Source organism: Haliaeetus albicilla, chromosome 5, assembly GCF_947461875.1.
Source record: "Haliaeetus albicilla chromosome 5, bHalAlb1.1, whole genome shotgun sequence".
NCBI lineage: Eukaryota > Metazoa > Chordata > Aves > Accipitriformes > Accipitridae > Haliaeetus > Haliaeetus albicilla.
In genome coordinates, this window is record NC_091487.1 from 26,084,400 (window position 1) to 26,099,020 (window position 14,621).

The 14,621-nt window shown below is 40.7% G+C and overlaps 1 protein-coding gene across 2 annotated transcripts in view; it reads right to left on the reverse strand.

The window, feature by feature from the left end:
* Nucleotides 1-1,909: 1,909 nt before the first annotated feature.
* TTLL5 (tubulin tyrosine ligase like 5) overlaps nucleotides 1,910-14,621 on the reverse strand; it is a 143,915-nt gene continuing 131,203 nt past the window's right edge. For both annotated transcript variants that reach the window (XM_069783831.1, XM_069783830.1), the window contains one exon: nucleotides 1,910-9,959. In XM_069783831.1, the coding sequence (XP_069639932.1) occupies nucleotides 9,919-9,959 (41 nt within the window). In that variant the 3' untranslated portion in view covers nucleotides 1,910-9,918. The remainder of the gene's footprint in view (nucleotides 9,960-14,621) is intronic.

Sequence of the window (14,621 nt, forward strand, 5' to 3'; positions counted from 1 at the left end):
TGCAAGACGCCTAGACCTGAACTTGAACACCTTGTTTTTCAGGCTGTAGTGCATTGTGGGGCTCTGCAAGGAACACTGCTTCAGTAAGTACAGAAATGTACACTGATATTTCAGCAAAGAATAGTCTTTGCAGACTAAATGAGTTCTTGTTCCCTGGTCTTTGGGTTGGATGGTCTCTAGCTACCCCACTGCACTTATAAAAAACAGTAGCACATTCCCGTTACCACTGTGTGAACTGGGATATAGTGCTTTGTGTTTCACCTTTCCATAACCAACAGACATCAATACATATAGGAAACAAGGTGGACCGTGTCCAAAAGTAATAAAAGATACAGAAGACAAACATACCTGTCCACTCCTCTAGCAACATCATAGCTCAGTTCTGCTCTGTCCTGTGATGTCTCATGTCTCTCTTTGTTGTAGTTCCAAATTTCCATTCTCTCAATTCACAGATCCTTTTGTTATCTATGCTGCTCTGATGCTTTCCTTACCTGTGACTAGTGTCCTCATCAGAGCAGAAATACAGGAGGTCTCCAGGCTCAGACTACTTTGTAAATGAAATCACTACAGCCATCCCATGACAGAAGAGGATCCATTGCCATGTCTTACGAGGCAGACATCTTCAATATGGTCCAGGGTCCAATGCAGGGCAGTTTCAGTGCCACAGACTGAGCAGGATGCAGCTCTAGGGCCAGCTCCATTGTGCAGAAAAGGTTTCTTACCCACTACAAGTGTTTCTAGTGGCATGCAAAACATCAACTCCATAGTACTGGGTTGTCTTCTCTTAATGGGTGATTGAAAGGCAATGAAATCAATCAAGAAAATAACAGTTTTCAATACATATGGAGCCAACTGCGATATCTACACACTTGCAAAACTATACTGATTTGCGGTAGGGAAAAGTAATAGATGGTTGTATGGGCTGCCTATAACCTACATTAATTGTGGTTTAGAGTAACAGCAGCAATTTGGATACAGTGCAAGGAGGAAAACCTGCCTTCTAATTCTTTAAAAATAACATCTATTAAAATAATTTTTTTTACATTCAAAAATCACTAGAATTTAGTTGTCAAAAGCTGTATAAAATCAATAACTAACATACATACTATGATGTTTAGTAAAAGAACACCTGGGCTTTCAGGTCTCTGCTTTACCAATATTTTCTTCTGTATACAGGGAAATCATTTAAGCCCTGGTTCATTTTTGATGCAGCTCCAGAAGTGATAGATGGAAGCGACTAAGCTCAGTGTCTTTTGTCCTCTCTTGAAGAAAGGCTTCAGATGCCCTGTATAAATGCAATCTTTTATCATGCAACAAGTCAACATAGAAGAGATGAGACAGTTTTACTCATTGGGAAATAGATTGTCTTAGAAATGAATTCAGATATATCAACATGAAATACAGCAAATGAAAATTGCTGATTAATGGTTGCCATTCTTTTAGTTCTCTAAATGACAGTAATGCATTTGAGATGCCATTTGTGCCCATAACTTCAGAAAGAATATGGTACAGTACTTTGGATGTCACAGTGTATTTCCAGGAAAGACTAATTTCAAAGATTACAGACCTCAGTTACTTGGCTGCTTTTAGAACATCCTTATCTAGGGCTAGGTTGCATAGGGAAGATGGCAGAGATGGTCTGAAGGCATTCAACCAAGCAGCTGGGCCTTTTCCAGTACTGGGCTATGATTTCATGGAAATACACTTAGGGATAAGGACCTTTGTATCTAGTACAGAATAGAGGTTTCTTTACAGCTGTGGTTTGTGGCAACACACACCCCCCACCACCACGTTATTGGTTTCCCACATCCTTCAGACTTAGTGAACAGCTTTCAGGCAGAAACTCTGTCCCCTGTGGTATATGCTGGCGCTGTTGAATTATACCAAGAAATACCAATCTTTCAAGCGGTATATTCTGAGGACAAAGATTTATTTCTCGCCCTTTCAGGGGGGTAGTGGTCTTTGTGCAGGGTGATATTCTTCGTCTCTCATTCCACTTAGTTGGCTAGGCAAGATGATACCTCATTGCTGTCCACAGAGATCAATGCAAGAAATAATTACACGTAGGGGTTATGCATGTTGCCAAAAGCAAAGGTGACCTCCTTTTCTAGTCTGCCAACACTCAGACATTTCTCACTAGCTGTTTACAGATATTCATTCATCACATACAGAAATCAGCATGAGGCATTATAATAATGTATCATGGCCAGTGCATGTACATCACTTGATGAAAGAAGCCAGCTGGGTCATATCAAACCAGAGATTTCCTGACATTCTTCAGGAAAGAATTCTTTTTTCTCCTGAAGTTACTATCCTCTTCAGGAAGCAGACAAAACAAAGATTTGCTGTGCAACCAGGGGCAAATATTACAGGATTTGTGCAATGCACATAGTGCAACGACTGGGGAATGTCTTGGCAATTATGTTCTGGTCCTTTCTTGAAACAAAAATTTATGGTCTTTTGAAGTGCTGAAACCCTCTTGCAGGTAGACTAGATGCTTAGGAGTTCTCCACTGTTTTCAAGGATTTGTAAGAAACTCCACTTGTGGGGGAAAGCAGCAGCAGACAGTCTGACTCACAACAAGAGTCTCTGGAAGACATCCAGCTTGCAACAAGCTGCCTTGCATGACACTATTTGATATCTGCCCCCTCAAAGGACACTTGCTACAGAAATCTCCAACTATATTTTAGGATCTGAAGATCTCATTTGGATACTACCATGCTAAGTGCTCTATTGTGCTAATCTGAAGAACTGGAAACAAACAAACAGAACAAACAACAAAGAGAAACAAAATAAAGAAGATGGCAATAAAATCTCAGGGAAGTATCATGTGGCAGCAGTTAAAATGTTCTGACTACACATTTTAAAATGTCTTTCATTTTTTATCAATTTCACCTGCTCTCAGCCAAGCCATCATTCAAAAGATCTAAGAAAACTGCAGAGCCACAATTTGGCAGGAAGAGCCACCAATCTTTATTCTTAGATATTTTTCATGAGAGATTTTCAGTAGACATATGGAGACATGAGTTTTGTAAGTCTGTGGATAAGAAAAAAAAATTCCTAGCTGATATCATAGACAAAATGTATTCCACAATAAATTTCTGGAATTAGAAATGGTGGCAAAAACACACTTTCGGGAGGGAAGACAACCCCAGTTTGAATGGAGGAAGCATCATGCAACTGAAAGCATAAGTACTGTAACTAGTGGCACTAATGGGATGCCTACAACTTCATTTGCCCTCCCAGTAGATTCACAGCTGTCCATCTGCACACTTTGAAGAATGGCACAGACTTCCAAGATGTATTAAATATATCTGACACAGCATGAACTTTCCAGAAGGTCATATAAGTAAGGCAAAACCACTTGAAAAACATGAGGTGAATCCTATATAGTAACTGCTGGAAACAGTGGGGAAAAATCTCTTGCCATTTTTCTTCCCCAATCTCAGAAAAAACAAATTTTATAGTAGCATGAGGGAGTGATGACAGTCAAATATTTGACTTGGTAGTAGAAGAACTTTTCAAAGATCCCTTCCTGACTTTTGACATGGTATTACTCAAGACATAGGGATTAGATCAATAACCCTAAAACATTTTTGGGGTAGATTTTATGACTTTTGAACTAACTACACTGAGTACAGTAACTTGTCTCCTCTTAGTCTGGGGGAAGGAGACTACACTTTACCATTCCTATAACTATGGTGAAATGAGATTTTCTAAAATACTCTTGCAGGGACACCAAATTAAACTAATGTTCTGGGGTTGTCTTCTGTTGCACATCCCAGAACACCAGTAGGCAAAAGGCCAAATACAATGCTGAAATTGCTTTTAAAGGTAACAGCACCTCTTCCACCTGCCCCAAACAAATAAAAATTCTGGTAATAAAAGATACATTTTTAACAGCCCCCAAATTCTTAACAATTGCATCAATTTTGGTTTTTTAAGGCCAATTCAATTTTTTTGTTTGATAGGTCAGATAAAGAAGCTACTCCTTTTCAAAGAACATAAGATTTCTCAAGCTCATTGTGTGCACTGTAGGCGTGGACTTGAAGAGGCCCTGTTAAGTATACTCTTCTCCCTAGGGAACCACTATGATTCACTGAATACCACTGGCAAAGGCTTCACACCAGGGTCTCCACAGTGATCAGTGATTCTTTCCTTTAAATTGGAAACAGCAGTGAAAACTCTTTTTCAATGAGGGCCAGTAAAATCCTTTTTTGGTAAGGTAACAGACAGAGCAGACTCCTCAGGGCAGACTTGGTGTCTTGTTTGTCACCTTTAGTTCAGTGGAGTTTGTCCTCTGTGTTAAAACTGCGTGGAGGGGCACAGAATCCAACAATTTTGGAGAAGGTCAGCTTGCATTTCCTAACTGCTTATCTCTAAGGCAGCAGGGAAACTTAATCTCATTCTTTGCAAAAGGACAGTAGGGTTCTAAAATGGGAAGAAAGCAGTTACCAGGTACAGTAGTTCTTTAAGATGTGCTGTGGTTGTGCACATTCATCCCGAAGGTGCTCTGCACCGAAGCACTTTGGAAGGCAAAGATGGCGAGAAGTGAAATGTGTATGAATAAGGTAACTTAAGAGCTTCAGCTAGTGGTAGGTATTTTCTTTTCCATATTTAAGCGATTAACCATTTACAAACATCACATTATGAATTGCTTCCATAGAGCAACCTACTTTCGCCCAAAATCACAACTGTCTAGAGGTGGATCTTGGTGTCCTTTATGCTCTTGTAAGAGCTTCATCATTCTGAAAGCCTCTGCAATATATAGTGCCCACCCAGGCGAAGGTGTAGACAAGCTGCATGTGACAAATTAGCAGATGTCAGCAGTGGAGACTTTTCTTAGAAAACCCAGACTGAATTCTGGTGGAACATGCCGCTGTCCTGGAAGGCAGCTTTGCCTTGGCTGTTCTAGTAGGCTGTACTGCAACTGTCAAAATAAAACATTCATACAAAGTCAGACTACAAGACCATCTAGCCCATCTCTCATTTCTGACAGTGGTTGAGAGCACATGCTTGATAGACAAGCTAAAAATTGCAAAAGCCCATTGTGATGTTTCCCCAGAATAGTCACTTAAAAGGTCTTAGAAACTTCCTGCTTGTTTTTTAGTTTTAATATTTAATATGCCCTAATAGACTACTTTTTCATGGACTTGTCTACTTGTCTTTTCAAACCACAAACACTTTTTTGTATCCACAACATCTTGTGACAAGGAGTTCCATGGATGAATTACACACTGTGAAAAAAAAAAATCGCGCGCACTCCCCACCCCCTTTTTTTTTTTCCTTCTTTGAATTTGTTATCTGCTAATTTAATTTGATGCTCCTACTTCTTCTAGTGGGCAAGACTGTCAACAATTACTCCTTTTTCACCTTCTCCCTTACACTCCTCCTTTACCATCTCTTTTCTAGTTAACCACTTTCTGTATGAAGAAAACTATGAATGTTAAGTTTAGTGCTCTTGGTATAGCCAATCTCAAGGACTGTTTGACTGACCTGATTCTGCAAAGATAAAATAAGGTTCTCCTGATGTTTGGCATAAACAAGGACGTCTTAGCTTTAGAAACAAGAGGTTCTAGAAAGAAGAAAAGGAAGTCAAGTCCCAGGTTTAAGTAAAGCTCAGAAGCTTCTTTCTGAAGAAACTCATGACAGATCAACAGGAATAATGTGTCCAGAAAGGAAATAGTATGAAGAGGATCAATCAGCCAGTTACTTTCTGCAACCAAAAAAATCCAACTATTTTAACACCTGCAAATAACCCATCCAGATTCAAACAGTGAGCCCAAGATTAATATAAGCAGCAAATGTAGGACTGACTGAGGAAAAAAAAGTCCTTGGCAGTTTGATCAAGTAAACCTTAACAAAAATAAGTCAGGAGCCAGGCTAATTTTGTTTCCAGCAAATAATCCAAAATGACTGGGACTGTTGTATTAGTGCAAGGTACAGGCCTGAAAAAAATGCAAGCTGAGAATCCAGTCTGTTCTGTAAGCTCACCTATAAGTCGATGATCTCCTTCACAGGTAAAGAAGAGGAATGGTCCAGCACTGTCAGCCATTCAACTCCATGCACTCCATGCACACAGAGACTATCCATATTCCGGTATGAGGAAGAGGCACAGCATTGAGATTCCTACTAGTAAACAAAGGTCTTGATAACAAAACCTCCTGTCATAGCATGGAACCAGTATCAGAGATATGTATGTTGACCTTCCAGGCATCATAATGAGGAGCATTTCCAACAAACCATGATTGTCCAAAAGCATATGTAGTCTTGAGAATTGAAATTTCTGTATGTCTCGTTGGCACCCAAGACTAAACGGTCTATCTAGTGCCACCTCCCACTGATGGCACTCACACGACTTGTAAGGCTGTTTTAAAGGCCAAGATGAACCATGTAAAAGTGAAGTTAATACTTCACATACTGAGTACAAGTCAGCTGCTTCTGGAGAGGAGAGAATCTAATATCCCTCCCTTAATTTTTATGTTATGTTATGGTATGGTCATCACCTAAACACAGCACAAAATGCTTGCATGAACTCTACATTATCTCAGCCTCCAGGACTCTGATGTGGACCTTACTCTTTTCAAGACTAACAAGCCTGATTCTCTGTCATTGGAACAGGCTCCTTAACTTAGAAGTGATGCAAAACATCACAGAGTAGGAGAGAAGAAGAGGACCCCCTGCTTACATTATCCAGTCTCACAACTGAAGTAGATGCTGAATGACTGTTGGGGTCTTCTATTAGTAATTTTTCTTTTCTCACAGTAAACAAAGGTGCTTTCAATGAAACTCACTGACGAATACAGGGAAGTAAATGTCATAAAAGCAGAGAGAAACTAATCCCCACTTGAGGAGCACGTATATAATTGTACTGCCGTCATATGCAACTATTATAAATCCAAAATGGTTTGCTATCCTCCATTCCTCCCTTGTACTAGAAAACACTTCCTGTAAAATGCCTTCTCTCCAAGATGTGTGGGAAACAGTTCTATTCTCCCCACTGAATCTCTTAACTGAAGCAGTCTCCGAGAGGTTTTTGAAAAGGGACGGATGTGGAGGTAGCAGAGCTGCAAAGAGACAAAATACATATGTTATCCTTCAGTACACAGTATCCACCACGCACAAACACATACATGGACTCCAGGCTGAGGAGTACAGGGTGATGGCAAAAACAAGAGGCTGGAATCGCAGGACTTGTTCCTGATTCTCTATTGCACATGCTCCCAAGGTAACAGCATTTGTGGTCAGAGTTGGGATCAGCAGAAGCCCAAGGCAAAGGAATACTGCTATTTCTTTTGATGCTCAGGCTGCCCTAATAGATCCTGAGGCTGAACAGTAGTTCAAGGTCTAGGTGTTTGGCTTCAGGTAAAGGACCAGTCTTGATATCCCTGTTTGGTTTTTTTTTTAATTTGTTGGAAGCAAAAGAAAAATTTTCCAGAAACAAAGGATGCAGGACTTCACTGCTGCTGAAGCTGACAAAATTCATGCCTTTGAAATGAGGGTCTTAGACTGCAATGTGCATTCCTCTGAATATTTAAAAAATCTTAGAGACAAGATGTCTGATACACTGCTACTAAGTCATCACAGTTACAGATGTGCTGTGGCTACATCTAACATGCAATGCAAAGAAGTTCAGAAAACATGCTGGCTATAACTGAATACAAGTAATTTTCCCAAAATGAGTGAGTGGGAGACTGGCAAAGCTGACACAACAATTAACCTATGTTCATAATAAGCCAGCACTAACTGGTAATTTGCCAAAGATGTAAGAATGCTGCCAATGATCCTCTGAAGACAATCACCTTTCCTGGGCTAACTGTGCATTTAAATCTCTATCCTCCAAACCTCTCTTATAGTTTTCAGTGGTGGCTGTGACAACCTGAACAAAGAAACTAGAGAGAATAAAAACAGAGATGAGAATTCCACAAGGATGTATATCCTATAGCTACTTGATCCTGCACATGAAACCCAGTGGAATAAGGATAACTCAGATCCCCTGGGAGGAAGAAAGGAATGGAATCTATTATTTACTGAAGCTAAATCTTATAGGGAAATAGCCTCTCCAACAGTTCTGGAACAGAGCTGGAGGCTATAGCCAATACCACACATAAGCAGATTAGGCTATGAGAAGACAGACCCAAGGTCTTGAAGCCCGCAGCTGCTGAGGACGTGCAGAAGTTTGAAGTAACAACTTCTGCAACTAAATTTTCACTAATCACGAGCCGACAACTTGATGCACCAGTAGGAACATGTCTTGGAGATCTACGGGTGGAACTCAGTGATTACAGACAGAAGGGACATGATCTGAAAGTAATTTCACAAGATTTTACAAATCTCTTGGTCACTGATGATATATGATGGCAGCACAGGCAACAGACATATGATATGGAGATTCTTGAAGAACACAGCTGAAAAACACCGAGAAAGTGAACATGATCATGACTGTCTAGGAAATGAAATATAAACCAATGAAGTAAGAAAGGGAACAGCTACATCAGAGAACCGCATTTTGGACAAATGAAGTATTCAACGTCTGTCGTATGTGTAAGTGGAACAGAAATAGAAAAATGCACGTTCTGTCCTATGAATTCATGCCTGGAGCAAGCGATAGCGCAACCAACGGGATATGAACATAATTATTTCATCTTCTCACAATTTATCTGGTCTTGAATGACAGAAAATATGCATAATTCAAGAGTGAACATGAACACAATCAATTTCAAGAGAAAACACTTTCCCCCTCTGACGCTGTTTCTTCTATCAGCCATTTGGGTTGATCATTATCTACTTGCCAACACATGAGAATGATCTCTTAACACTGACTATACAGGCTAGAAATAACAGGGGAGCTGTGGAATTACAAAACAGATCAAACAGGCTGTTAGAATCCAATCTCTGAGGGCTCCAATACAGACAACAGGAGATTTTGTACCATTTGAGAATTACAATCATAACATTTGCTGTTTTACAAGGCAGAAGTTGCAAAATACTGAGTTTTCCTTTAACCCGGCACCAACAAAGAGCCAGAGCTAAAGCTGCTTCCTGTTCATTTTAAGGATGTGTGGATCTTCTCTCCAATACATTTTCCAGATGCTGATGTTGTTTTCTAACACAAGCAAATTAATTTTCATAGCAGTAGGCAAATTTTAACTGGAGTGCTTCATCAAGCCACTATTGCAACTGATAGGAGCCACCTGGGCCCTAGGGTTCAAGCTTCAGTCTGAAAACATCAGACAAAAAGTTTATAAAGCCTAAACAAACAGAAATCAAAATACAAAAATAAGCCACACAGAACATAAGCATCCAACAGTAAAACATAAAGATGGATTTTAAATCCTGTCCAATACAATGACAGCAAATATTTTGGGGGTGTGAATTCATAACTGAAATTACAACCAAAAAAACCAAATTAAATTACTTTATTCAGACCAATAATTTCTATGGCTCTGTGCCAAAATTCAAGATGGCAACCAACACGAATGTCTCCAGTCATATGTTCCAATATTTTTCTCTGTGATCGTTGCCATGTAATGACAGCAGAAAATCTTAGCTGTTACTAGACTGGGACAGACTGAAATGGCTAGGCAAATGAGACTTTATGTTCAAATTTGGACCTTAGGAACAATACAGACAGCTGGAGGACCTGCGTCTTCTAGAAAGATCTCACAGTTAGTGATCAGGAAGAGGTGGGAGGAAGGGACCCCAAGACTCAGCAGCAGAAGCTCTCAGAGGCAATCATTCACCTCAGCTTGCAGGTGTATCACCAGCTTCCACAGATGTTCATATACTCTCCTCAGTGGGTTGTCCTCTAACCAGGGCCTCCTCTTCACTCTTTCCTGGGTGTTATGGGAGTGTGGTGGTACAAAGTCACTGCTGCTTTTTCCTTTGTCCTATACCTGAAGCAACACCCTGGATTCCTCACCTGGTGTTCAGTGTTGGTCCTTCTCTGCGAGCAGAGGCTGGAAAAAACACAAAGCAAAGATTTTGAGTAATCACAGCAGACTTTTGTGGGAAAAACTGCTGCACTGCTCTGCAAATCTCAGCCATCACGAGAAATCTGGATCTCTCTATCACACACCCTCTCTCTACAGTAACAGATGAGATCACAGATCAGTATGACAAAACCTAACTTAATAAGCTACTGTGTGAAAAAGTAGTCCTGGTATTCCTCTCAAGCCCCAGAATACCTTCTTCACTCTTCACCTCTGAGTCATCTGACTCCTCTCTTTACATGCTCCTCCAGTAGCTCTAAATCCTTGTCCGATATCAGTATGCTTTGTCTCTTTCTTTGTGTCTTTTACTCATTCACTTGCATGGGAGGCTACTTCCCCACTCCAAAAGATGCTGAGGACCTTGGTGCAGGCGAGATGGGGGTGTGAAAAGTTTGATCTTTAAAAGAAACAAAATGGGGATAATGGGAAGAAAAATTTTGTTTCCTTATTACAAAGATATGATTTTAATTCTACATACTGCAACATTTTCCTACTTAGACATGTTATGGGAAAAAGTCAATGTCATCTTCACTTCTTTTACTTAAAAATCCTCAGACAGTCCTTTAAAAAGAAAAATCCAAAACACTTAGAAATGTACCAAGTTTATTTTGGTCAGTTTGCATTTTACAGCTAAGGTAGTAGGTAAAGCTTGTCCTGTGTATTTAGCACATCAGCTTGCTCCTAAATGTGAGTGACAGTTGTTGAGAGCTGTTTATTAAAAATATTGCTATATTTTAAAAAATATGCTCTCCTTGAAAGCCCAGCATAGAGCCAAATGTCACACAGCACAGAGGATCTGGAAGGTTGTTTAGAAAGCAGGATTGTCAGCTATGTCACTGCACAGAAAGTTTGGAACCTGAATTAGGAACCAAACTGTCAACAATGTGTATTAAGATAGGATACCAGTCCAGAATACCATCCCTTGGCAATGTGCTGAAATTAAGGAAAACAAAGGCACATGAGAGAGGCAGCCAACTTCAACCTCATCTTCCTGTTTTGAAGAGACCTTTCAGCCTTCCTTTTCCTACAGAAATGCACAGTACAGTTTGTCTTTTCTTACAAACTGAATGAAAATCACTTTGTGTGAGCTCCTCTTGTATGGCTACCTTGAGAACTGAACACAGAGAGGGGCATTCCTATGTCTACAAGTAAATACATAGGTTCCTACCATGAGTGCAGCTGATGGCCAATTCAATAATTTAATAAATATTAATGTATATAATTCTATGAAGTTTTATCATTTCAAAGCTACTGGTGAGCATTCCACCTCCTTCTGGTTGAGTAGGGGGGACAGAAAAAAACCTCATTCCTGACAGCAGCCAACATTAAGGGTTGATTGTCCCTAGTGATGAGAGTCACTGCAGTGAATCACCACATACAACAGAATGAATCTCCTTTATTGTCTGCCTACCAGGAGGTGTTAAAGTATCTGCCTGTATGTCTGTCCACATGTTTACATACTATTATGTCATCCATGACTGCACCTCAAAAACTTTAACACTTTTGTACTTAGAACAGTTACATAGGGAGAAGAAAAGGATTACCTCAATTTTATGGGTATGATTCTGAGTCACAAGGAAATCACAGGAGTTGTGTAAAGTCATTTACAGGATACCTGCACACTAAAATTCAGTGCCATATAGACTTTCCCAACACAGATGTACACACCCTTGATCAGACACCAGCACCTTATCTACTCTGCTTCTAAGCTGCAGGAATGAGACAGAGCAGAGCACTAGGCTAGATGACAGTACCAGGTCAGGGACCCATGCTAACATTTTTTAGAGCTAGTTTGGGCTGTTTCATCATACCCACAGCAAGTCTCTGGCAGAACTAAGAAGCATGTTGAAGCTTCCTCAATCTAGTGTTGAAAACAGGAACTTCCTTTCTCCCTGAAAAGCTCTGATAATCCTAGAAATTCAGATTTTTTTATCCCAGAGCAGAGGGAATTTCTAATCCTACAGTGATGCCCAGCATTCTCTTGATAATATATAGTGCAACTAAGAAAGGCAATAAATAGATATGGTTTATTTATATCCATGGGTGACTGACACTAGCAAGCCAGGACAGCTGACAACAGAAGGACAGCCTTCCCTCCCCCATCTTTTGGGCACAATTTCAAGTTGGCTTGCTGGACTGGGCAGGCAAGGGAAAGCAGCAGGTCCAAGTCATGAAAATTTACTTGGAGGGGGGCATGACACAAACAGTATGCACAACTGTATTCAAGTGAAGTCTCCCTGCATGAAAAGAGCAATGAGCAGCCTCATTAACAAGTAGAGAAATTGTAGTGGAAGCCAGCATGAGCCCTCCTTCTCCCCATGTTACAGAGAAGACACCAGGTGGGCTCCTCACCCTGACTGCTAATGCCCTTCTGTACTAGAGCCTTCATTCTGATTTCTCTTATTCAGCTCCCTACTCCCTGGTTTGTTGTGGCTCTCTCTTCTCTGGCTCTTCCCCACATTTCATTTCATAACTTCAGACACTCCTTTTACTCTATTCACACACATTTTGGCTTCTATTTTTAGTCTCAATAAAATAATGCCAGATTAAAACAAAATCCAATTTGGATGGGCAAAGTCATCCTCTCTATAGGTAGCTTAAAGCCAAAGGGCCAGATGTGAGATAGAAGTAGCCAAGATATTATATAACCTCTCCCCAGTCTTTGCACACCTGATCTTGAATGACATTTCCAACACAGCAAGGAAATACAGGCAGTTCGCCATCACCTAACTACTGAGAACAAGCAATGCTCAGCCTTCAGTCAGGCAAAAATGCCAACTGCCTGAAGTCATTACTTATCCTGCTTTGGAGTTTTCTTTGAGTCTGTCAGAAGTGAAGGCTCCTAAAATTCAAGCTGGGTTCTCGTTCTTAAACAGGGAAGCCAATTCCTAGAGACTATCCTTTCTTTTTTCTCCTGCTTTCTGAGTGGTCCTGAGACTTAGAATGTCCTTTCAGTGGCATAAGACCAGTAGCAACAGGAAAAAGTTCCTTCCTTTCACAAAAAAAAAAAGGCAAAAGGTTAACTAAAGGTGTGAGAGGCAGGCTGCTCTTACAAGTTAAGGAATAAATGTAATTTCTGATCATTAGAAGTGAACACTGACCCTCAGCTCTAGCTGAGAAGCGATGACTGAGTTGGACATTATCTCCTTAACATCACCTGAGAAGGGCCTGGAATGCTGCTTTTGGCAGAGCTTTACACTCTGCTGGGATTTAATGAGACTTAGTAACTGGATAAACTGGAACATAGTCATGCCATGTTGATAATTTGTATCTATTTTAAAGGTATTCATTAGAGATATCAATATTTGCTCATTGCTAGTCATAAGGTAATGGTTCCATGCTCCTTCAAAGAGTACCAAGAAATAGAGTGATGAGAAGGTCTTTCTCTACCCTTCTTTCCCTTCTGGTCCATCTGGTACTACAGGCTTGTCTGTCATTATCTGACCTGGGACAGATGCAAAAACTATAACAGGGAGAGAAATTATCTTTTCCCCCTTCCTGTTTGCCCTCTTTATGAAACTGTGGAAGTCAGCAGGGGAGAGAGAGAAGATCCAAGATGTTTTTGTGATGCATGAAAAAACAATAGCTTTAGGAAGACAATTCTAAGAACAAATGTGAAACCAAATATCTTCCATTGTAACTGATTCTTTGCCCTCCCAAAAAAGGGAGGCACAATAGCAGGATTCACCTCAAGCTCCACTGCTTTCCAAAATACGATAAAATGGACTGATTCCATTTCTCAATAATCCTTTCCCTGCACAGAGACAGCACTACAGAGAGAGATGCTGACAGAATGTTATTACTGCTGTTGACAAAGGCTGTATGCAGGGTGAGAGGCTGCACTAGAAAAGTTTTATGCAAGGTGCTGGATATCACACTGCTGTTCCCTTTCAGTGACCCACCCAGAGCTTCTCAGCAGACAGGTGGCTCTGGAAGGATTTATGTGGAAGAGCTCATCATTGCTCCATTCCTGGACTAGGATAAGTAATGAGGTGACATCAAAAGTTGCTCCTTTGTGTTATATCTTGTGCCTGAGTAGCCAAAGCAGTCTGAGGTAGAGGTTACTTGAGGTGCCCATTTGAAGGTCACCTTTCAAAGTCAAGACCACTTGTGCAGTCAGTCACAGCAACAAGAGAGAACCAGGAGGGTGGCAAATGAAGACTGGAATTAACAGGATTAGTGGGAGGGAGGAGGCGTACCAGCAATGTGCTGTGCAGAAACCCGAGTGATTTCTTTTCCCAGCTGCTCCTGATGAAGGATTTGGACAGTGTGGTGAGACCAGCTGAAATCATAGCCAAGGTTCCTCTTGGGAATGTGGTAACAACACAAAAATAAATACATTGGTGTTCAACAATCTACTGCCTTCCAAGGCTGCAGGGGAGCCTGGCAGAAGCTGGGGAAGCCTGGATGAAGCCGGGCAGCTGAGAATTCCACCCTACTGTAGCAAATGGCTGGGAGTCTGACACAGGCCATGCACAGTGGCAACAGTACATATCCCATCCCATCACATCCCATCCCCACCCTTTAAGACACTGGCTGATAAAAGAATCTCCCAATCCCAGGTATTTTTTTTGTTTAGATCTGGCAAACAATACAAAGTGATTGTATGCATCTTGTTTAAATGCCTGT